We start from the raw sequence: 25,873 nt of genomic DNA, 5'->3' as shown, positions 1-25,873 counted from the left end.
TCTAAAATAACCAATACTGTACATCACCACTACATGCCACCACTATTTTTTCTCTATCATAATTCCCTTTTTATTTCCTCCCTATCTCTTGTCAATAGTGGTAATTATTTAGTTTACTTACTTACACTTCATTCATTTACTTATTGTTTGTTTACTAATTTATTTTCTGTCTGTATTTCTAAAATGTAAGTTCGATGAGCCAGAAACCGTCTTCCTTGTTCATTGTTGCATTCCCAGCAGTTAGCACATGACTGATACTCCCTAAATATTTGTTGAATAAGTAAATGAATAACTTATAGAAGTGACACAGAAGATATGTATTTTAGTGTAGGGCTTTTAATGTCATGTGTGAAGTTTTGTTCTGACATGCATTAAATCACAAACGCAGGCCAGGGTCAAATTGTTATGGGTTTTATAATATTTCAGGCCACAGTCCTGTTCATGTAGGTAATATATGTGTTGATTAGCCCTTCATTGAAGAAGTAGCATGTCCTGGCTTATCAGACGTAAAATGGGGCAACCAAACATATCCCAATGCAATCTGTTAATGACAGAAAACAGCTAATGATTTTGAAAGCAGTAATATAATTCTGGTTTAATGCTATTTGGAGTAATTATAATTTATTTACTTTTCATAGCCGTATTATGAAAAACAGTGAAGAAATGGAACCTGCAAATTATACCAGGGTGACCGAATTTGTTCTCGCCGGCCTCTCGCAGACTCGGGAAGTACAACTAGTCCTATTTGCTATATTTCTATTCTTCTACTTGTTCATTCTTCCAGGAAATATTCTTCTTATTTGCACCATCACGCTTGACCCCCGTCTGACCTCGCCCATGTATTTCCTCTTGGCTACCCTGGCCTTCCTTGACATCTGGTTTCCTCCATCACGGCCCCTAAAATGCTCGTAGACTTCTTTGCGGAAGGGAAGGTAATTTCCTTTGCAGGGTGCACGGCGCAGCTCTTCTTGCACTTCGCCGGGGCCCCGGAGATGCCCCTGCTCGCAGAGATGGCCTGTGACCGAGACGCCGCCCTCCGCCGCCCGCCCCGCCCCGCCCCGCCCCGCCCCGCCCCGCCCCGCCCCGCCCCGCCCCGCCCCGCCCCGCCCCGCCCCGCCCCGCCCGCCCCGCCCCGCCCCGCCCCGCCCCGCCCGCGGCGCCCCGCCGGCTCCTCCCCGCCGGGAGGCTCCGTCCGCTCCAGCGCGCGGGCGGCTCTCCTCGCTCCGCGTCGCGTCCGTGGGCCCAGCGAGGCGGCAGCCGCGCCGGCGACATCACGCAGGCCGTCGGGCTCGCCTGCGCCCACACGGTCCGGAGGAGTTGGTGGTGATCTCCGCAGTGGGCTGGTCCCTGTCGTGTGCTTCGTCGCGCCCCTACGGTCCCGTGCCTTCCCCCTGGCCGTGCGCAGGGAGCACCGGGGTTCAGGCGAGAGCACCGCGCGGCCGTGCCGCCTGCCACCCCACAGCCCCGCGGCGCTGACGCGCGGGCCGCCCGTCTGCATTTATGCCCGCCCCCTCGGCTCTTTCCCCAGATAAAGCGGGGTCAGCGTTCCGCACCGTGATATTCCCTTTACTTAATCCCGTCATCGACACACCGCGGAGCAGGGAGGCGAAGGCAGCCGCGAGGAAGTTGGTCAACAGGTATATTTTATGTAAAGAGAAGTGAAAGAGAAATGGCATGTTCTGTAGGCCTTCTGAGGGCCACTGTCCTGAAGTAGAAGGCGTTTGCAGTGGTAATAACGCTGCTTCCACGACCGCCTTTCAGCTGACTTCCTAAAATAGCACTAGGTTTCTTTTCTCTATTTGGTAAGAAAAACAAAGCCCACAAAGAAATTAACATGGGAATAAGTTTACTCACACCATCCCTGAAATTTCTGCCAGGTCGCTGTAAGAATTTACAATATAATCATCGTCTACTGAACATTTTTTTACTACTAGTATATTGAATGGCTATTCTGGAGGGGAATGTGTGTTGAGGAATAACAAAATCATGAGACCTGGGAGGCATGTCCACTATGAATGTGAAGAAATAAGTAGCTTTAGTGACCACATTACGCATTACTGTCATGTTTCAGTCTTAGCCCAGTGATATGGTGTTTGGCACACCATCTTCCTGAGACAGTAAAAATAGATTATTTCCTCCTTTATCTCTTCCTCTTGGCAGAGTCAGTGATCGAAACTGAGGACTCATTTATACAAGCGATTTCAACTGATATTTCAGGTGGTAGCCACAGAGTACTGGTAACAGAACTGAAGATTTTGTCACATCCCAGAAACAAAAACTTTTATGAATTCAGAGCAGAATATAGTACCAGAGACCCTTCTCTTTTCAGAGGAAGTCTCAAGCCAACTAGCAGTTTTTATAGCCAGTCTCCAGTTACATTTTCCAGAATTAAAGCTAGTTGATAGACAACTAGCTGTGTGATTTTTTAAAAACTGCTATCACCTTTGCCATTTCTGTGTGTTTTCTGTATTTGCGAATTCTGCCTCTTGTGTTGAAATTTAATTAGTAGGCTACTGCTTTTGTTAGTGCTATACTTCAGAGTTCTTTCTCATTAAACCATTTTTAGTACATATGGAAGAGAGCTAGATATATTGGTTTCCACATTCTTCTAGTGAATCTTTTATTAGTGATCAGTTTGCTATTCCCTGGCACTAAGACCCTATCTACTGACTATGTTTCAGAATGCAAAAGGTAGGCTAGAATCTTTTAGTTTATTCATATCTTTTTACTTAAATTAACTTTTCGGTTTCAGAACAAGGAGTCTCTCCATCAGCGGGTGAGAACATTTTGTGTGCTTTGAGCTTTAGGCTTATATTTTATTTGATAACATGACTAGACTTTGAGGGAAGTAAATTCCTGTCAACATCAGGAATATATGTGTGAGTGAATGCTGAAAACAGTTCTAGGATACTCTTTACTTAGATTCTGTCTATTAATGAAAGAGGTAATGTGTGCCTGGCCCAGTGCACCTGGGTTCTTTGCTTTGGGAATTTTTCCCTATGATGACACTCTTTCATCTTCCATACTACAGTGACTTCCCTTCAAAGAACCCAAAGACATTGACTAAAATTATGATTCCTGAATTTTGAGTTGATTTCCCAATGCCTGGAAATATATAAAACAGTAGACATCTCTAACATTTTATAACAGAGTATGAAAAAATCTAATATAAAAATTACACATACATAATAAAAATGATGAGTTATGTTTCTAGATTTTATGTTACCTTATTATTATTTCTTTGCATCTGAAAAAGTCACACTTCTATCCATTTTATCACTTATCTTTCATTTAGCTAAGATTAATGTTCCTGGGAAACTGACTTAATATGCTCTTCAAATACCAGTATATTGCTACAGAGGATATTTGTGGAAAATATTGAAGCTAGGAATAAGAAGAAAAAAAAAAAAATAGTAGTGTAAGGAAGACTTGCTTAATCAGAAATACTATCTGGAATTAATATTGGTAGAGAAGTGGGAGCTTTTGGTGTCCTGGTGAACAGAGACTTAGCTTGATTCATTTATTTTTAGAACTACTTAGATCAGCAGTTCTCAACTGGGGGCAATTTCAACTTCTAGGGAATACTGGACAATGTCTGGTGACATTTTTGGCAGTCACAACTGGAGAGTATAATTAGCATTTTGTATATAGAAGCGAGGGATACCCCTAAACATGTCCCAGTCACTCCCCAGAAATCATCTGGCCCAAAATGTTAATAGTGCCAAGATTTTGATATACTGCCTTAGACAATGAACAGGACTATAAGGCAGGCTAGTATAGGATAAACAGGTATTAATCTCAGATATCATCTTTTCATGCCTCTCAATAACCCTGTATCCTCAGTTATGTGGGTAGTAGACTCCTCCTCCCCATGTAGCTCCCCCCATTTCTTCTCCGTTACTTCTAAATGTCTCTTAATATATATATTTTTTTGCCTTTCAGTCTCTTCTATTTCTCCTTCCTTCCAGAACTACTGTTGAGCTTCTATTTTCAACATCAGCAATATCTGGATCGAGTAAATTAGCATCTTTATTTCCTGGTAATGATTATACTTTCAATTACTCACTAACTTGCCCGAGATTTGAGAACTCAAGTTCCACTCATCTCACCAGTTTTGCTAATCTCAATATTAACAAGATGGCCTTTATTATTACATCTAGTAAATAAAAGTCTTTATTATCCAAACAAAAATAAAGTTCTCCTACCATTTTAATTACTGAAATACATATTGAATGAAAATTAAAAATATGGAACTATATGAAATTAAAAAACCAACTGTTACTGGCAATCTCTTTCTCCCCAGGGATTGGGATTTTTCCTTGAACAAAATCTGTAAAGTCTCACCCACCCAGCTGCATTGGAAGGGGGCCAGTTTTCTAGTCTCATTACTATACAACATAATAATCTATCTTTAAAAAAAAAGTTGTGGGTTCAATTTCAAGTCAGAGCACATACCCAGGTTGTATGTTCAATCCCTGGTCAGGGCCCATGTGGGTGGCAGCAGATTGCTGTTTCTCTCACATCGATGTTTCTCTCTCACATCAGTGTTTCTCTCTCTCTTAAATCAATTTTAAAATGATGATAAATTTAAAAACTACACTTCAGAAAAGAATATATACAAATCATTGGTAAGCTCATGGAAAGATGCATAACATCATTAGTCATCTGGGAAATGGCCCATGACATATGGTCGTGTCTTCAGGCATAAATTTGCCTCAGCAAACCTCAGGAGGAAGAGAGAAAGTGGTTTATCCAGTGTCCCCACAAGCATATAACATCCTGGATACCAGACACCTTGATGTAATGACTCAGTTGCCCCGCCACCTGTCAGTGCTGTCCAGTTAGTGGGTCAGAGCTGTGAGAGTCTGATAAAGGCGGTGGCTGGAGCATGGGCTCTGGATGGGGTGGCCTGCATAGGAAAGGCGCATCTGCGGGCGAGCCCTTCACTGTCCCTAGGAATCGGCTGGCTCTGGGAGGGGCCGTCTCTCCAGAGCGGTAAGGCTCCTTGATGTTAAAGCGGGCATAACTCATGGTCACAGGCAATAGTATGGTGAAGCCTGGGGTTGGGGGGGTGGATAGGGGTAGAGGGGTCAATGGGGGGAAAAGGGGGACATTTGTAATACAACAATAAAGAAATTTTTTTAAAAATTCAAAAAAAGAATTACAGAAAATAAAAAGGCGTGATTAACACACAACACCAAATGTTAGTGAGTTGGCAGAGTGACTTGAAGTTTCATATATTGCTGTTGGTAATTTAAAATAGTTCAATCACTTTGGAAAACTGAATGACAATTTCAGGCAGATGTAACCATACATTTATCTTGTAATCCAGTAATCCTACTCATAAGCGTTTAGCTAAGAGAAATGGTAACACATTTTCACAGAATGACTTATGTTAGCATGTTCATGGAAATCTTAGTCGTATTCTAAGGTCTGAAACAACCCAAATGCCCATAAAAGGATAGAAATAATGAAACTTTTGGATTCTAGACACATAATGGAATATTATTGAGGAACAGCTGAAGATAATGAATGCAACAACATGTGTGAACCTCCAAATCGTAATGCTGAGTTAAAAAGCCAGAAAAAATAGAATACTTACCTTATGATTCTATTTTAATAAAATCTAAGGAAAAGCAAAACAAACCTATGGTGTTGGAAATGGAAAGTGGTTGCTTACTACAGTGTTGGTTGGTAGACAAGGATGACAAGGATACAAAGTGACTTTTTGGAGTGATGGAAATAACCCACATCTTGTTTGGAAGAGTGACTCCTTGAGAGCATGCATTTGACAAAAGTTATCAAGTCCAACACTTATCTGTGCATTTTAATGTATATAAATTATATTATTAAAAATATAACCAAGAATTAATTTTCATGCTTGCTTGTAAATACATACAATTTTTTGAAGGCTGTAACAGAAATTAATATCAACTTTCTGTTGTGAGACATGGAGAGAAATGGACATATGGAGGACTGAGATGGGAAGGAGAATTCTCATTGTACAATTTATCTTTTTATTTTTAAAAGATGTTAATATATTATTTATTCAAAAATGAATACATTTTAAAAACCAAATAAATTTAAAGCAGAATGTCTAACTTCCAATCTTACATGCTCTAGTTATCTCCATCTTTGTAAATTGCACAACCACCCACACAGTTATGTCATTCATTGTCCCAAGAATTCTTTCTTCCTCACCTCTCATATCCAATCCATCAACAAGCCCCTTTGACTATTTCTCCAAAATATATCTTTAGTATAAATTCTTTCCTCCATCTCCTGTTCTACCGCCTAGTCTAACTTACCGTCATCTCTTGTCTATAGTATTTCAAACACTCCCTAACTGGTCTCCTCTCTTTCACTCTTTGCCTTCTATAAACCATTCTTTAGTAGTAACCAGAATAATATTTTAAAAATGTAAATCAGACAATGGCACTACTCTGCTCACCACTTCTCAAATAGAATGAAGACCAATTTTCATTTAATCTATATGTGGCCCTTCCTCTCTATCTTGACTCAAATACGCCCCCCCCCCTTCATTTGTCCGCTACTATCTTGCCACACTGGCCTGTCCTGTCTTCCTCCTCTTTTCTCCTTCTCAGTGCACCATAACCTTCCAGTTTCCTGGCCTTTTACTGGCTCTTTCTTCAGATCTTTGCACAGTGGGTTTATTCTAGACATTCAGATCTCAGTTGAAGTGCCATTGCTTCAGAAAAGCTCTCTGCCCAGCTCACCTGGCACAGCAGTCTCTCTTTTTGTCTCTTTCTGGCATATCACTCTGTTATTATTATTATTATTTTTAAAAATCCTCAACCCATTTAACTTTTTTAAATTGGACATAAATTAGAGTGAAATATGTTTGATTATGCATTGCATTTATTTTTAAAATTTTCTGTCAAGCATTTAATTTTTTAAATAGAAAATCTCTTTAAAACAAAATCAAATCTACTAAAATTTAAATTATTTTATCTCTACCACATGATTCTTAATGATTTTTCTTTTGTTTAAAATTATTTAAATGAAGAAGAAATAGTTCCTCATCATTGCTCTAGCAGAGCGAGGGAGGCAAGTATTCCTAAAATGAAAGACAACAGACACCAAGACCGCAATATGGTCTCTTTAGAAGGACATCTCCCCTCCAGGAACTGTCAGTCTTACAACATGCAGTTCTTTTTTCCTAAGAAGGGTTATGTAAACTAGTCTTTGTGAGCATCATTTATTTTCTTTTTGCCTATCTCTTCATCACCAAAAATATATTGAATCTAACATATTTACCACCTACTTGACCACTTAATTTCCTTTCTTGACATATCAGTGATTTCCTTTCAATTTTACTATTTTTCTCTTTTTGAATTGTGGTGTAAAACATAAATCACCTCCTTTAGCATTCGACTCACTCAGACCTAATAAACATGCTTGACATTCCATTATCGCTGTCACTGATGGAATGTTGATTTTGGAACCCCTAGGTGACACAGTGTCTTTGTAACTGATATATATTTGCATATATGTACCTAATAAATATCTAGTCTAATTTTTTTACTATATCTTGTTGTTCCAATAATTCCCATTAAGAGTGTTCTATAGATAGCTTTGTTAGCCTTCAAATTCCCAAAGCACGTTCTTCGTTGCACCACAAATTGGTTGTGTATTTCAAAAGGTAAGACTCCCCACTGTGAGAAAAGATTTTTTAAGAATAAAAGCAGGAATAACCTGTAATTGTCCTTTCCATTAGGAGGTGATATCTGCTGTGTGAAAGTAGTGTTAGATTGCTGAAGCAGGATAGTAAAATGCTAGGTAAAATCCTGTGGGAGTGGAATAGGGAAAGTGAGACAAGGTAATTAAACAAGGCCAAACAATTTGTCCAATTTACAGCCAGCTAGTGAATTGCAAGACCTTATCTTTCCCAGCCAAGGACACTTGAGAACAAATGGTTTATACTTCTCTTTCCCGACCAGGGAATAAATAGCTTAAATCACCTTGGTCAGGGAAATCAGAAACCCAATTAATATCATTTGTGCCAGCCAAATCCAAGGACAGATGGAGTCAGGGGAACAAATAACAAAAACCCAATTAGAGCCAGACAGACCCAAGATAAAACAGTAAAGCTGACCAAAGAATAATTCCAAACTCCCCTATAGGCTCATTGTGATGCATCAGCATACTAAAAACACACCTGGAGAGCTGGTGAATATTCTGCTGAGACCCTCCTAAGATTCTCACCCACAAAGAGAGAAAAAATCTTCAAGACAAGGATACCAGCTGGAGTTCGCTCTGCAGCACGCCCATGCCTGTTCTCAGGCATGAACTTTTTACCTTTCTTCTCCTAAACTCTAAAGGTCCCCATGGGACTTACAACCAGGGGAGCTCTGGGCAGTGGCAACTCGTCCTGGGCTTACCCCCTGAACCTGCCTCCAAGGCCCCCTTTTTTACTGACTTTCCAACAGCAGCCCCGCCTTGGTTCACTTTTCTCCTATAACATTTCTAAGGAGCCCAAGTACAGCACCGCCTAGTCTCTCTCCCGTTGCTTCTCCTACCCTAAGTCCTTCCTCAGTTTTACTGTCTCCAGCTTCAATAAACATACTCTCAAAATCACCTGGACTCATGTTATGAAGTCTTTCCTGAGTCAAGAAGCCACATACTACAGGCTGGCCTGAAGCAGACGTCCGGCGACAATGCTAGAGAGGTAAACACTTTTGTCAGTCTTCATACTTATAAGGGAAAAAAAGAAGAAATAAGTGGAAACATTATAACCCTTAGGTGGGGACATCTGTCTTGGAATGAAATGGTCAGAATTACAGTGGAAATAGACTAATATATGAAGTCTGAATTCAACAATACAGCAGCACCTTTTATCTAGTTCCTCCTAATAGTTAGAATTGCTTTATTGGGCATATATAACGCTCTTGTTAAAATACCAGTTGTCTTGGGGATGTTAATGCTTGGTCTTAAATGTACATATCATATATTAACTGAAATAAGTGGAGGATGTTAAATAGTAATGAATCTCAACTGTTAAAGGGTCAATAGAACAGAAATGCATGATAGAAAATAAAACACAAAGCACAGTGGAAGAGCCTGCAACTTTTAATCGTACAGGTACTTAAAGGTGTCTTCTATGTCCTAAAGGCGGCCTAAGTGTTTGAAAGAGTGTGAAAAAACTAACAGTATAATAGTGTTCAAGATGCACACGACTCAGGAGCAAGTAGAGAGGGATTCCTGACTTTCTTGTCTAACAGCAGGTTTTATACACAGAAGGAATGATAAATATTGAAATCAATGAATGCCTAAGGAAGGAAGAAAGGAAGGAAGGAAATGGGGGTGGGGCGTGAGAGAGACAATGAAGGGAACAGAAAAGCTAATTCGGATGGTTCCATTTGTAAATTTTTATGCTTCAGTTTTGCTTAGGAAACAATGTGTGTGCTGGTGTGTGTGTGTGTGTGTGTGTGTGTGTGTGCATTCACACATCTGTACTCACATATATGTGCCTTTGTGGTGTGAAATACTTTTCTCTTTTTCTTTTTTTAATCTTCTCCCGAGGATATTTTTTCCATTGCTTTTCAGAGAGAGTGGAAGGGAGATAGAGATGAGAGAGAGAGAGAGAGAGAGAGAGAGAGAGAGAGAGAGAGAGAGAGGGAAACATCGACCTTAGAGAGTCACATAGATTGGTGACCTCCTGCATGGACCCCGACCAGGGCCTGGGATTGAGCCTGTAACCCAGGTACGTGACTTTGGCCAGATTGGAACCCGGGACCCTTCAGTCTGCAGGCTGATGCTCTAACCACTGAGCAAAAAACTGCCCAAGGTGAAGTACTTTTTTCATAATTCCTAATTTTGACTATACATGAAAACCTCTGTTATTAATATATTTGGATTTAGACATACACAAAGCAGATATTTTTCTGTTCTGAATAGAGTGTCATTGTAAATAATTTTTGATCTGAGACTTTGTTTTTCTCTTCCTTTTCATCTCTTCTCTTTCATTCTGTCTCCCCTTACAGTTAGAGTGGGCCATTTTCTCCCTCCTCTCTACGCTCCATGTTCCACAACACTATTTAAAAGCAAGTGTGCCATGTAACTGAAAGCATGTGAAATACTGTTTTATATTTTGCTCTAGTTCAAGAGTATTCAAGCTTTTAAAAGTTTTCATCTCAGTAACAAGCCATTTTGAGCATGCATAAGCAACGTATATATTTTATTTGTATATTTTATATTCAATTATATTGATTCTATATAATTGTATAACTTTCTAAAAATAAACTTTAAAGAATGGGATACAATGATATATGTATAGAAATTTTACTATTATTGTTTTCATACTAATAAATTATGTTTGTTGCATAAGCACATTCTCAATTTGGAGACCACTGTACAGATCAGCCTCAGATCTTAATTTCTCCAGAATAATCAGGATTCTTTTTATTTAGACTAAGTTGATAGGTTGATATTCTATAGAGAAAAATGAAATATTTCAAGTAAATACAGTTTTATTTTTTAGGTCAACATTCCTAAGGTATAATTTACATTTAGTAAATGCTCAAATTTCTGTGTAGTTTAATAGTTCAGTAAATTTTGGCAAATAAACAAAGATTTGTACCATTATAATTGAGGTATAGAACAAATCTGTCACCTTAAAAAGCTCTGTCATTTCTCTTTGCTGTCAATCTCCACTTTACCGCCATTTAAATAAAAAGCCTGAAGAACTATAGTTGTGGTTACATTTTTCTCAATCAGGAAAATTTTCATTTGCCTAATGCAAATAATCTATCCAGGACAGTGGCATCCCACTCCCACATGAGGGAACATAAACAGAAGCACAGGACTGAAGCCAAAAAAAGAGTGGTGGCTTCAAGGCCAGGGTGTTTGGCAGTTAAATAATGTAGAAAAATAAAGAGAAGGAAAGATTTCTTAGGTTGTGGGAGAGTTAGGGTGGCATACATTGGTTTTAGTTAGAAAAGAACTATGACCTAGATGGAAGAATTGGAAATAAACTCTCTGCTCCTTGATGTTCTGCAGGCAGAGGAGATGGAGGTGGAAAACAGCACAGTGGTGAAAGAGTTCATTCTCCTTGGTCTCACCCAGTCTCGGAATATTCAGCTCCTGGTCTTCGTGCTAGTTTTAATTTTCTACATCATCATCCTCCCGGGGAATTTCCTCATCATTCTCACCATCAGGTCAGACCCTGGCCTCACAGCCCCCCTCTACTTCTTTCTGGGCAACTTGGCCTTCCTGGATGCATCCTACTCCTTCATCGTGGCTCCCAGGATGCTGGTGGACTTCCTCTCTGAGCAGAAGGTCATCTCCTACAGGAACTGCATCGCTCAGCTCTTTTTCTTGCACTTCCTCGGAGGAGGGGAGGGGTTGCTCCTTGTGGTGATGGCCTTTGACCGCTACATGGCCATCTGCCGTCCTTTACACTATTCAGCTCTCATGAGCCCCAGAGCCTGCTATGCCTTGCTGCTGGCCCTGTGGCTTGGAGGCTTTGTCCACTCCATCATCCAGGTGGCCCTCATCCTCCGCTTGCCCTTCTGTGGCCCCAACCAGCTGGACAACTTCTTCTGTGATGTGCCGCAGGTCATCAAGCTGGCCTGCACGGACACCTTCGTGGTGGAGCTCCTGATGGTCTTCAACAGTGGCCTGCTCACGCTCCTGTGCTTCCTGGGGCTTCTGGTCTCCTACGCAGTCATCATCTGTCGTGTGCAACGGTCATGCTCTGAGGGGAAGAACAAGGCCCTGTCCACATGTACTACTCATCTCATTATTATAATTATCATGTTTGGACCTGCCATCTTCATCTACACTCGCCCCTTTAGGGCCTTGCCAGTGGACAAGGTGGTTTCCTTTTTCCATACAGTGATCATTCCTTTGCTGAATCCTGTGATTTATACCTTTCGCAACCAGGAAGTGAAATCTGCCCTCAGGAGGTTACTGAGTCGGCGTGTGGTCTGCTGAATGGATTTTATAATCAGCCAAGGCAGGGGAAGTTGGCTGCAAATCATTCATTCATTTAATAAATGTATTTTTCATTGATTTTCTCCCATTTGTCAGGTATTATTGTAGGAATAAGGGAGAGTTATGTATAACAAGAGAAAAAACTTGATATGTTTCATATAAAATAAACACCAGGGTGGGTGATGTATAATGAGCGATTTAGGGGTTATATTTTATCTGACTGTAAGGGTCAAAGCACTAAGGTCTTTTAGGCTAAGATAAGTTTTATTCTATTCTAATTGCAGTAACAGTTCATCTTAAGATTTTAGGCAAGAAAGTCACTCATTCACAACTTCTTTTTCTATGGTTAGAGCAACATCAGATTCTGGGCAGAGATCAACAAGCTGCAAAACATTATGTTATATTGCAGACTTATATATGTTTCTCTCTATATATATTTTCCTCCCCTCTTCCCAAATTTGGTAGAGGGATAAGATACAAATATCATTAATTTTATGGGAAAATATTACAAAATTATTTTATTAATTTTTTAGAGTTCAGGACTATTACTAATGGGTTTTTACAAATCCTTCCTGGATGCTAAAGCTTGCTCTTAATAAATTTCACTCTGATTATGATATTGATAGCTAATTCATACTATAGATTCTATTGGAGATTACATAAAATCAAACTAGTTATTTTTAATAAAATGGGGTTTAATGCAGGAAATCAGGTATACATATAAAAATTTTTAAGGGGTAGAAAATCATACTCTATGCTGGGCATCCCGACATAATTGCCAAAAAAACCCACATAACTACCAATAACTAAGCTACTCAATGATATATACCTGCAATAATCAGGAGACTGGGAAAACAAGAAGCCACTTGGCCAGCTCCTGACTGAAGGAACACATCACTTAGCTGTGGTCTGGGATCAGGAGAATGAGATGCCTTTCATATTATTACCTCTCTCCAATTAATTTTTTTCTAAATTCAAGTTTTACATGAGTACATTTGGTATGAACCCTAGATACAAAGGTCCTAGAAGAATGTGTTTATATGTTCATAGCACCTTTCGAAAACAAAATAATGCAAAAAATAGCAGTAAAATACAGGGTTATAGTTTTACAATCTTATAGGTGAGAAAGTTCAGTGAGGTATAATATAAAAATAGAAAATTAAAAAATGGTTATATTTGGCATGTCAAAAACTCTATGTATAGGTAAAAGGTGAAGAAGTGATGAAAATCTGCCCACCACATATGGCTGTGTGGATTATTATCTGCACAATTATAGAGGTTTGCATGGAAATTGAATTGAATGTTCTGTTCCTACCTCAGAATGGTACAAGCAAGTATCCATGCAAAAAATTAAAAGAGCCATTAACTAAGGAAATAAATATAAATGATAAAAAGTTAATTCACTTAATGCATTAATAACTTTAATAAGTGACTATGAAGTAGGTACATACTCAGAAGGAAATATGGGCAATCAAAACTAATAACCTCGTGGCTCAGCAGTTGAGCATTGTCCTAGGATCCAAGAGATCGGGGTTCGATTCCCAACCAGAGCACATGCCTGGCTTGCAGGCCTGAGCCCCTGTGGGGGGTGTGCAGGAGGCAGCCGATCAGTGGCTCTCTCATCGTTGATGTTTCTATCTCTCTCTCCCCCTCCTTTCCTCTCTCTGAAATCAATAAAGATATGTTTAAAAAAAAAAAATACCATTAACCCACTACTATCTCAGATTGTTAGCTTGAGATTAACATAATGACTTTTAAAAAAAAACACTAATAACCAATTAACAAAGGAAAACATGCAAAGGCTTATAAACATAAAAATAATTTTATTCTCAAAACCAACCAATAATTTTATTCTCAGAATAAAGATCACTGATTCTGGTAAGTTCGTAGAAGAATGTTGCTCATGTGTTATCAACAATAAGAAAAGTACAAAATAAAAATTACTCTTTTCTCTGAGGCTATCAGAGTGGATGAAGCAAAGAAGCCTTATTGTTCGGAGCTTCAGAGAGAGACAAGGCCTACAGAGATGAGCAGAGATCTATGGCAGCTTCCATACCTGTGGGCAAATATCTAGTCTGGATATTGGCAGATGGAAAAGTGATCCTGCCATAGATTGAGATATTTCGTAGGAGTGAGAAAAAACAAGCTGAACTTTTAATGACACATGAGATTTAGACAGATTAGAATCTAAAAAAGTTTCAAACACAAATAACTCACTTATAAATTTCTCTACCCCCCTCCTCCCACTGACATCTATATCAGTAATTTGTTCAGTAAAGGGGTAGTGGGCAAGAAATGAACACCAGAGGGAATATGCATATTCTTAGACATTATAGTAGTGCTCGAACACTGTTGTCTACAGAGTTGAATCCTACAGGAAACAGAATTATCTAAATTGTGACTCAAACCCCTCCCAGCTGCAAATACTGACAAGATCAAGGTATCAGTTCCTTGGTGGCAGCTGGCAGAGGTTGGAGGTAAAGCTAATCTGAGCTAAATTCAATATAATTAAAGATGATTCCAAGCCCCAGCTCAACTAGAGTTTGAAGGAATTCAAATGATTAGATTCTCGTTTTAATTTCAGGACAGAGGAAAGGGATTTAACTCTCTGAAAAACTAAGCAAAATAAAAGTAAATATAATTCATCTTCCACTAAATTTTTAACAGTTTTAAGAATATAATTTAAAAAATTAGAAGCTATGCCAAGAAAATAAAACAGGGAAGAGTATCTCATAATTAATGAAAAATATTAATAGACAAAGACTATCCATTGAGCTGTATGGTGGAATTATCACACTAAGCCTTTAGAAAACTATTATAAATATATTTAACATAATAAAGGGATAAGGAGATGAGGATTTCAGTAGAGAAGCACAAACCTTGAATAAAAATGAATATGCTAGAATTGAAAAGAACAATATTTGAAATCAAAAGTAGTTTCTTCGATTAGCTGAACAGCATTTCGGACACTGCAGATAAAATGACAAATGATTGTGAAGATAGGTTTTTAGAAATAACCCAAAGTAAAGGGCAGAGGGAAAAGATTAAAAAACATGAATAGTGTTAATACACTTTGGGGCAATATCAAATAAATAAGAAGAGAGAATGGGACAAAGAAAATATAGATATACCTGCCAAGAATTTCCCAAATTTCATAAAAACATTGACCCAGATATCCAGGAAACTCACAATAATCCAAGCAGTATAAATACAAATAAGGCCATGGTGTAACAGGTACTGACTGATTAAGGAAAAAAACTCTTATTGTCAGAGTAATGACAATAAGAATGGTTGTTGATTTTTCTTTTTAAAAATCAGAAACAATGGAAACCATGTTAGGTGAAATTGCATTTTTCAAGGAAAAAAAAATCACACACCAAACTGTGAAACTAAAATTCTGCATCACTGAAAATAAACTTAAAAAAAAGTGCAACAGGTTTAATATTCATAAAAGCTGAGAGAAAATTTGTTGCCAGTAGACTTACACAAAAGTCATGCTTAACATAATACTCTCCAGGTTCCTCCATGTTGTCTCAAAGGGTGCGAGATCCTTCTTTTTTATAGCTGCATAGTGTTCCATTGTACAAATGTCCCACAGCTTTTTATCCACTCATCTCCTGATGGGCACTTGGGCTGTTTCCAGATCTTAGCTGTTGTAAATAACGCTGCTATTCATAAGCTAAAGAGAAAGACAAATATCATATGATCTCATTTATATGTGGAATATAATGAACAAAATAAACTGACAAACAAAATAGAGCCAGAGACTTGAAAGCACGCAACAGACTGAGAGATATCAGAGGGAAAAGTTGGGGGTGGGAGGGGAGATTAACCAAAGAATTTATGTGTATATATGCACAACCCAAGGACACAGAAAATTGTGGGGTGAAGGCCTGGGGGGAAGGAGTGAGAAGGGGGTTAATGGGGGGAGAAAGGGGACATCTGTAAAACCTTCAACAATAAAGGCAGAAAGGAAAAGATATGGAAGTAGTAAATAAGTGTGTAAATATGGAAAACTTTCTATTTTTATCTTTTCTTATTTATTTCTGAAGATAATTAACTTCTTAAATTAGAAATAATAAAGTACTATAGGGCTTATAACATGTAGAAGTTAAATACATGACAATAATAGCACTAAGGACTTAAAAGAAGATAAAAATTTGTATTTTTGCAAAATACTTATGCAAAATACGTAATTGTCCATATTTTTGTTTATGTCCACCATTGATGTTTATTTTCTGTTTGTCCCATCTCTCCTTTGTTCCTTTGCACTTCTCTTCCTTCTTTCGAATAACTGAGTATTTTTAATGTTCCATTTTCTCTAAGAAGAATTATTCCTGGAAAATCTTCATGAGCATTATTTACATTCTCTCTGCTTATGTCTAAATCACCAGCACTCTGCTGAATCCTACATACTCATCACTCACTGGGCCGCATCACTTGCTTTTAGGGCCAGAACGATGGTGAAGCTAGAAAGCTGAGTAAGGCACTCCCATTGAGCACAAAATTTAAGGGGCTGACTGAAAAAGGTAATAATAGTGTTTAAATGGTATTTTAATAAATATTTTAAAAATTAAAAATAATGTTTAGCCCGGCCGGGCAGTTGAGCGTCAACCTAGGATGCAGACGATGGGGGTTCGATTCCTGGGCAGGGCACACACCCGGGTTGCGGGCTCGATCAATGACTCTCTCATCATTGATGTTTCTATCTCTCTCCCTCTCCTTTCCTCTCTCTGAAATCAATAAAGATATATTTTAAAAAAATTTTTTTAAATAATTTTTAAAAATCTATGATGAACAAAATAAATATAAAATTTTAAATAAAGGCAGGATCAGTAATAGTGCCATCCTGAGCCATATTAGAAGCCAAGGCAAAAGGAAAAATCTGGTCATGTTGATGTCTTCATTTAAAAAACTTGATATTCTGTTTATACTTTTTACATTAACTTTTATTTTTAAATATTACATTAAAATATTATTTATTTTTATTATTAAGGTTTCTGATACTCCAGCAAACTTTGTGCCTGAGGAAAGTACCTCACTTGCCTCACCCTCTTTCTGGCCCTGCTTGCTTTATATATACAGGGTGTCCCAAAAAAATGTATACACACTTTGAATAATTATATATTCCGATGGATTAAATCTGAAAAGAAAGAAATATCAATTGAGCTATCAGCTGTTAAAGTGTGTATACATTTTTTGGGACACCTTGTATATAAAAATCTCTCATCATTCAGCTACATTTTTTTCTCTTTTTGAATTTTATTATAAGATATAAATCAACTTTTTCTTAACCTTCTATTTATTTTTAATTTATCTTTATAGTGGAAAGTATTACAAATGTCCCCCTTTTTCCCCCATTGAATCCCTCCACCCCACATCCACCCCACTCCCAGGCCTTCCCCATACCATTGTCTGTGTCCGAGGGTTATGCATATATGCATATAAATTCTTTGGTTAATCTTTTCTCATCTCCCTCCCCCCCTTCCCTCTGAGATCCCTCAGTCTGTTCCATGCTTCTATGTCACTGAATCTATTTTGTTCATCAGTTTATTTTGTTCTTTAGATTCATGTGGAACCTTCTATTTACTTTAGACCAAATAAATATGCTCCCAAATAGTGTTCTATTATCTCATTCACTGATAGGATTTTGGTGTTAGAATTCAGAATTAACCCAGTTGGCAGTATGTGACACATTTTAAAATATTCATCCTATACAATGTCCTGGTATATTCCCTTGCCTAATCTAGTTGCATTCTAATAACTCCCTTTGGAAATATTCAATATGGTAGTGAGAGTCTCAGATCTCCAAAGCACTTTCTCCACTGCATCATAAAGAGGTAAAGGACATTTCAAAATCTAAGTTCCCCTATGTGAGAATAAATAGTAACGAGCAATGATAAGAATGGTCAGTTAATGTTTCATCAGGATAGGAGGATGACTACTTTGTGAGAGTTATATAAAATCTCTGGAGACTCGAATTTCCAGGGATATTCATATTTACAAGAACCAAGAAGGAGAAGACAATAGAAAAATATTGCGACTTTTCTACTGATTTGTTGGCTGCTTTGGGATGCAATGGAACAGAGGTCAGAGTTTCAGGAGGTATATCCAGAGGCTAAGATCTAAATTTAGTAGAGTAGCATTTTCATCTCTCCCCCGGTAGATCTCCATCTGCTATTGATGCTTAGAATTACTTTAATGGTGGACATAAACTTTCATTCTATTACTATAATTAAATAAAATTATCAGTAGCCTTCAGATAGTTGATGTCTGGTGTTAAACCAAGAAGCATACAAATACTGATATGTTTTATTTTCCTTGTAAAGTACAAATGAAATGGAGGAAGGTGCAGACAGGGCTAAAAGCTCCAGAGGAAAATGAAACAGATTTTGCAGATTAGCCCAGATCTCTGAATTTTCATACTCACTATGCTTGCATTTCTTCTGCTGGTTATGGTTCTATTATTGGTCAACATAGGGCTCTGGCAGTTAGAGAGGAATTTGCGAAACTGGGAAAGGCTTTATATATAAACAACTGACTGCACTGGCAATTTTACATCAAGGCTTTAATGCACTTCCACAATTTCTTCTCTCCATTAATTGCTCAGATTTACCATTACCAAGGATTTACCCTAAAGATGTTGACAAAAGATCTAGTGGCAAATGCATCCATTCAGTAGAGCTGCCTCTTATTTATTTATCTATATACTTATTTTTTAAAATTTACTTATTTTTAAAATTTATTTTTCAATAACAGTTGACATACAATATTATATTAGTTACACGTGTACAACATAGTGATTAGGCATTTATATTGCTTACAAAGTGATCACCTCGTAAGTCTAGTACACATCTGACACCAGACATAATGATTATAATACTATTGACTCTGTTCTCTACGCTGTAATTGTACATCCCTGTGACTATGTTTCTAACTGGCAAGTTGTACTTCTTAATCCCTTTCACCTTTTTCACCCAGTTCCCCCAAACTCCCTCTCACCTGGTGATGATCAGTCTGTTCTCTCTATTTATTAGTTTGTTTCTGCTTTGTTCACTTATTTTGTTTTTTTTAGCCTCAACATGTAAGTGAAGTCATGTGGAATATGTCTTTCTATATTTGACTTATTTCATTTGGCATAATACCCTCTAGGTCCATCCATGTTTTTACAAAAGGCAGGATTTCATTGTTGTTGTTTTTTATAGCTAAGTGTACACCATTGTTTATATTTACCACTTCTTATTCCATTTGTCTATCAGTGGACACTTAGGTGGCACATTGGCTACTGTCAATAAATGCTGCAATGTACATAGGGATGCATGTATCTTTTCTTATTAGTGTTTTAAGTATCTTTAGTTAAGTACCCAGAAGTAGAATCATGGTAGTTCTATTTTTCATATTTTGAGGAACCTCCATACTGTTCTTCACAGTGGCTGCACCAATTTACAATTTCATTAATAGTACACAAGGGTTCTCTTTTCTCCACATTCCCATCACCACTTGTTTGTTGATTAATGACAGCCATTCTGACAGGTGTGAGGTGGCACCAGATTATGGTTTTGATTTGCATTTCCTTGATGATTAGCGATGTTGAGCATCTTTTCTTATTTCTGTTGGTCATCTGTATGTCTTCTTTGGAGAATGTGTACTCATGTCTAATAGAGCTACCTCTTAACATCTAAATATTTTCAGGTTTGGTTTTGGTTAAACATCCTTGTGTGAATTACTTATTATTACCACCATCACCTCATTTTCATCTATCTCCCCTTTCAAAAGAAAGAGTCCACTTATTATTTATTTGATAGATGAAAACTCAGACTTCTGAAAGCTAGGCAACTTTCCTAGGGTCATACAGTTAATGACCTGCTGAGCCAAGGCATTAGAATCATATAAAATGATGCCAGACCAAGGATATTTCTAACATTGCTCAAAAAGCTGGCAGTTGAAGGGAGCTCAGAGGTAATTTAACCATCCCACTTTATTGATGAGGGAATTTCCTAGCTGAAGACCTATATATTTGCTTAGTGCTTAATATATCCATCATCAGCATCAGTGTCAGTTAAATATTTGATCATGTTATCCTGATCCACTATTTTAAAGTATATATAAAATTTGTTAATTTACACTTAGTAATTTACAAGCTTCACTCAACATGCTGATAGACATCACACTCAAATTTTTGGAAAAGTGGTTACATATATTCATCTCATTAGAATGATACTGAGATTTACTTTTCCTGTGAAAATGCTAGACTATTGAGTTGTACTTAAAATGTGTGACGTGTATAATATGTGAATTATACTCAATAAAGATGCTACCAGAAAAAAAAAACACAAATAAGCTAGGCTCTAAATACTGTAGTAAAGTCCAAAAGAGGAAAATTGTCTCATTTTATGAGGTTCACTTACATGCAAAAAAAGTATGTGAGGAAATGAGAAGTAACTGATGAGCGGTTTATATTTGGTAAATTGCAAGAAGGATACCATTCTAGAGAAAATGGTTTGTATGGAAGAGTGAATTATGCATTTTTATTTTTCCGATGAAATTTGTAGAATAGAATTTGGTGGGAAGCACATACATTGCTCCTTCTTGCTTGAAAGCAAACAACAATAAAGTTGTTTCTTTTTGTTTCTGCTTTTAGATATGATGGCGAGACAGGTATGGGATATAATGGAGTAGCAATGACAGTGAGGACAAGTGGAAGAGTGAAAAACTTTCAGGGTGGAAGAACATGAATAAATGACGGGGAGAGGGGAGAGAAGACGATAGAGCTAGATTTAAAAAAAGCAAAGCAAATAGAGAAAGAAAACTAGGGGCATGTGAGAGACAATAAATTAAGGAGAAATATAACCAATCAGACAGAAAAATAAATTAGTAAAATCCAGGCTTATTGATGAATGGAAGGGAAGAGAATGAGAAATGAAGGAAAATAAAGAAGGGAGCATGAGGAAATGTTTCAAAGAAATGGGGAAATACACCCCTGGGGTCTCTTCCGAACACCTGGGTCCAGGAGCCGGTCTGCCCACTGTCTGCGCCCCAGGCACGCACAGCTGGGCTGCAGATGTTTGTGTCCCCCGCCCACGCAGGAGAAATCCACCTCCCTCGGCTTTTCTATTCCTCTCCTGTGTCGTTATTGCCAGAGCCCGATGAATCTCTGAATTAGCTTAAATGGCAAGGAAGATGAGGGATGTAGTGGCAAGGATTTTGATTTCTGTTTCAGTCTCTTCTGACAACACTTTTTTCACTGATTTGGTAAAAATCGTATATTTTATGCTGAAGAGGGCTGTAATTTGTCAGTTTTTTTCAGAAACACTTTATTTTACCTAGAGAAATGCTCTCGACGCCAACCACCACTTCAGATTCACAGGTACAGAAGGCACATAGAGGGGCAGCGGAGATGGAAGGACAAGGGACCAAGCGTGTCAGGTCGCGTGGAATCCCAGGGGCTGGATAAGAGCGAAAGCAACCGGAGGGAGGCAGGGGAGAGCGGGAGAGCCTACGACCGTCAATCACGAGGCCGTCAAAAGCCCTCTGGTGTCTTAGGGTTATGGTTAAACACAAACACGTCGTGAAATAACCCACTCTGAGCGAGCTTGTAGAATTCACAAGAAGAGGGCTCTTGACTTACATTCCTGAGTGTATTTTTACAGGCAGATGATGGAATGAATTTTGAGATAAATGGATGCCTCAATGGAGAAAAGAAGTGAACAGAGAAGCTAATTGGAGAACCCACAAAATATTTTATTTCTATTAAAATTTTGTGTAGGGCTCCCCTCACCCCCTCTCTCTTTTATGTGTGTGGTGTTTGTATTTATATCTGCTGATATGTTGAGGTATAACTTTTATAAATTCCCCTTACTGCTAATAGTAGCACATGGAAACATATATTAACTGCTCTATTCAGTGCCAGGGATACTTAAAGTAGATGCTTCTAATGTTTCCTAAAAGATGTATCTTTAACAATGCACTGTACAGACTTACTGTTCTTTTCTTTTTTATGTATTTCCCCTTCTTTCTTTCTCTCACCCTTCTCTCTTCCTGTCTTTCTTTTCTAAGTACTGACTTACTAACATCTTTTGTCAAAGATTTCCCACCTCTTTGCACCCCATGTTCCACAGAACTTACTTAAAACAACTGCGCTGTTTAGTTAAATAGCATGGGGAACATTGGTGTATGTTACTTTGTATTTTTCTATAGATCATCAGTTTTCAAACTTGAAGAACATTCATACCTATAACAAAATACATTTTGAGTATGTACCCAAAATATATGCACATTTATTTATAAATTAAATATATACCATTATACTAATATATATTATAAATATTAAAAGCAAAAGAATAAAATTAAATGCAGTAATATGCATTTTTGTGATTAATTATATATATGTAATAAATATTTATAAAATATTATTTATTTCCACCCATCAATGGATCATCATGTGCCCCTTCTGGAAATAGCTCCCACTAATAAACAGACTGAGCCTTAAATGTGAATTTTCCCCACAATAACTAGTGTTCTATTTTTAAGACAATGTTCAACTTCTAATTCTAAGCTCTGTAAAGGAGTGATTTTAGACTAGAAATATTATTTTTAGTTACTCAAGTACACAAAAATAATTATTAAAGCTGTGTAAATAATTTGTGTTTAAACTAAATAGTACACACCTGCATTCTTCTACTACTTGTCAATCGTAATGAAAAAAATTTTATTCTAAACTTAAGTAATGTAACCACAGTCATCTTAGTTTTCTTTTCTTTGAAAGGAATGGATTAGGCCATAAGATCTGTACTGTTACTTCCTCTTCTATTCTATGATTTTTCAGTTGAGATAATTAATTTAAAAAATTTATACTGGCAAATGTTGTATTATAGTATATTGTTTGTCGAAAAGCTCTCCCTTGGATGTCATAATTGGATCAGAGAAAGAAGGAGATTGGGAGTACAGATAAGTAATTGAGATTCAGATAGTGTCCATTAAGCTGCATGAACAAGTCATGGAGTGACGACATGGTGGTACTTAACCAGAGATACGGCGAGGCTACTACCTCTAAGTTAGGTGAAAAGTAAAGTAGTTGGGATCCTAATGACCAGTTTGGAGTCCGGGTAATACAACGACACCAGACCAGAACAGGGCAATAAGAGAATTAATAAGATAACAGAGCAAAGCAGAGAGTTAGCCGGCAGAAACTGGAATTCAAAGTAACTGAAGAGAGGAAATATTTAGTAAAAATTTTTGGTCAGTGAATGAGAAGAAAGGGGGTATAATTTAAAGAAACTAGGTAAGCCTCAAGCACAGGACAACCACAAAAGAGCAATGATCTTGAAAATTGGAGCTATGTTGTATATCATTCAGAAGCTTCTCATATGACTCAAAAAAAATAGGAATCCTGAGGTTTAGAATGCCAGACTCTTAAAGTGGAGGGAAGTTCTATAGAAGCACATGGTTGAACGGGAATCAGAGTATGGCTTTGAGAACAGCATTTTTGTTTATTTTTTTGCTTGCTTTAAATCTGGAAAAAAGAGAGGTTCAGAGTTTACCCAGGATATTGGAGAGGGTTGAGACGTTGTTTTTAGTTGAAATGATGACTGTGTAAAATATTTTACTTGAGAAAAACTAGGATCTAGATGGAAAAAAATCATCATAATAAATTCTGCTTCTTGATATACTGCAGGCAGAGGAGATGGCGAGTGAGAACAGCACAGTGGTGAAAGAGTTCATTCTCCTTGGTCTCACCCAGTCTCGGAATATTCAGCTCCTGGTCTTTGGGCTCATCTTAGTTTTCTACCTCATCATCCTCCCGGGGAATTTCCTCATCATTCTCACCATCAGGTCAGACCCTGGCCTCACAGCCCCCCTCTACTTCTTTCTGGGCAACTTGGCCTTCCTGGATGCATCCTACTCCTTCATCGTGGCTCCCAGGATGCTGGTGGACTTCCTCTCTGAGCAGAAGGTCATCTCCTACAGGAACTGCATCGCTCAGCTCTTTTTCTTGCACTTCCTCGGAGGAGGGGAGGGGTTGCTCCTTGTGGTGATGGCCTTTGACCGCTACATGGCCATCTGCCGTCCTTTACACTATTCAACTCTCATGAGCCCCAGAGCCTGCTATGCCTTGCTGCTGGCCCTGTGGCTTGGAGGCTTTGTCCACTCCATCATCCAGGTGGCCCTCATCCTCCGCTTGCCCTTCTGTGGCCCCAACCAGCTGGACAACTTCTTCTGTGATGTGCCGCAGGTCATCAAGCTGGCCTGCACGGACACCTTCGTGGTGGAGCTCCTGATGGTCTTCAACAGTGGCCTGCTCACGCTCCTGTGCTTCCTGGGGCTTCTGGTCTCCTACGCAGTCATCATCTGTCGTGTGCAACGGTCATCCTCTGAGGGGAAGAACAAGGCCCTCTCTACATGTACTACTCATCTCATTATTATAATTATCATGTTTGGACCTGCCATCTTCATCTACACTCGCCCCTTTAGGGCCTTGCCAGTGGACAAGGTGGTTTCTCTCTTCCACACTGTGATATTTCCTTTGTTGAATCCTGTGATTTATACTCTTCGAAACCAGGAAATAAAAGCTTCCATGAGGAGGTTGCTTAATAAGCACCTAGCCTGATAAAAGGGTGGAGGGGAAAAATATGAACATCAAGACTGGAGAATTTCATCTGAAATTAATTTATACATTCCCAAAACACTGCATTAACTGAGCATCTCCCATTGTCAGGACTATTCTAGGCACTGGGAGAGATTTAATAATGTGACAGGTAAAGTCACTGCTCTCCTGGAGTTGCATCTGGTGAAAATAGACAGCCATTAAGATAGCAAATAAGTAGCATGGTTTCAGGAAGAGATATGATTCTGAAATTTTTTTAAAAAAAGCAAAATGATAGATAGTGTGGGGTGGGAAGGGGTAATCAGTTTACTTTCAGTTATCAAGATAGGTCTTCTTGAGGAGGTAATATTTTTGCTGATATCTGAAAAAGCTCACTGTGCAAACATTAGCAGGCAGAGCATTCTAGGCAGAGGAAACAAGTAGTGCAACAATCTGAAGATAGCAGTGAATTAGGTAAATTTGAGAAACACAACAAAGTTCAAATTGACTGGGATATAATAAGTGAATGTGAAAACAATTAAAGTTAAAGTTAGAGATACTGGTAGTGTATCAAGTAACACATTATCCGATTTATCTGTGGAATCTAATGAACAAAATAAACTGAAGAACAAAATAGATCCAGAGACATGGAAGCATGGAACAGACTGTGGAATCTCAGAGGGAAGGAGGGAGAGGGTGGGGAGATTAACCAAACAATTTATATGCATATATGCGTAACCCACGGACACAGACAATAGTGTGGTGAAGGCCTGGGGGTTGGGCTGAGCAGGGTGGAAGGGGTCAATTGGTGGGGAAAAGGGGGACATCTGTAATACTTTCAACAATAAAGAAAATTTAAAAAAAGAGTTTCTTTGTATATCTTGAAATTCTTTATTGAATAAGTGTTTTGCAGACTTTTTATCCTAGTATGTGGCTTGTCTTTTTGTTCTGTTAACTGCTTTTCACAGAACAGTAGTTTTATTTTTTTTAATTTAATAAAGTCATACTTACCAATTTTTTCTTTCATGGATCATGTTTTTGGTGTTGTACCTGAGAACTCATTGCCAAACCCAACATTTCTTAATTTTCTCTTACATTTTTTAGAAGTTTTGTGGTTTTACATTTTACATTTAGATCTATGAGCCATCTGTTGCAAACTCTATCCTTTCTTCACAATTCAGCTTTAGCTCCTTCGTCAAAGATCATTGACTTTACTTGTGTGGATCTATTTTTAGGCTCCATGTTGTGTTCCACTGATCTATGAATCTGTTCTTTCATTAATACAGTACTGTGCTGTCTCGATTAAAGGATCTTCAGAATACGTCTTAAAATGGC

The 25,873-nt window shown here is 38.1% G+C and overlaps 2 protein-coding genes and 1 pseudogene across 2 annotated transcripts; all 3 read left to right on the top strand.

Annotated features, from left to right (window-relative positions):
- Positions 1-663: 663 nt before the first annotated feature.
- Positions 664-1,662, top strand: LOC148094167 (olfactory receptor 4M1-like; annotated as a pseudogene).
- Positions 1,663-11,025: 9,363 nt separating this feature from the next.
- LOC107527033 (olfactory receptor 4N4C) lies at positions 11,026-11,955 on the top strand. The gene has a single exon (XM_016199649.2). The coding sequence runs from the start codon at positions 11,029-11,031 to the stop codon at positions 11,953-11,955; it is 927 nt and encodes a 308-aa protein (XP_016055135.2). The 5' UTR covers positions 11,026-11,028.
- An 11,680-nt stretch (positions 11,956-23,635) lies between these two features.
- LOC107527032 (olfactory receptor 4N2) lies at positions 23,636-24,562 on the top strand. The gene has a single exon (XM_016199648.2). The coding sequence runs from the start codon at positions 23,639-23,641 to the stop codon at positions 24,560-24,562; it is 924 nt and encodes a 307-aa protein (XP_016055134.2). The 5' UTR covers positions 23,636-23,638.
- Positions 24,563-25,873: the final 1,311 nt, after the last annotated feature.

Source organism: Miniopterus natalensis, chromosome 1, assembly GCF_054644295.1.
Source record: "Miniopterus natalensis isolate mMinNat1 chromosome 1, mMinNat1.hap1, whole genome shotgun sequence".
Classification (NCBI taxonomy): Eukaryota; Metazoa; Chordata; class Mammalia; order Chiroptera; family Miniopteridae; genus Miniopterus; species Miniopterus natalensis.
The sequence above is the reverse complement of the archived record's forward strand: the minus strand, read 5'-3'. Positions and strand labels throughout refer to the sequence as shown.

Excerpts from the sequence above, each read along its gene's own strand:
- LOC107527033 (XM_016199649.2), top strand. The coding sequence starts at position 11,029 with ATGGAGGTGGAAAACAGCACAGTGGTGAAAGAGTTCATTCTCCTTGGT.
- LOC107527032 (XM_016199648.2), top strand. The coding sequence starts at position 23,639 with ATGGCGAGTGAGAACAGCACAGTGGTGAAAGAGTTCATTCTCCTTGGT.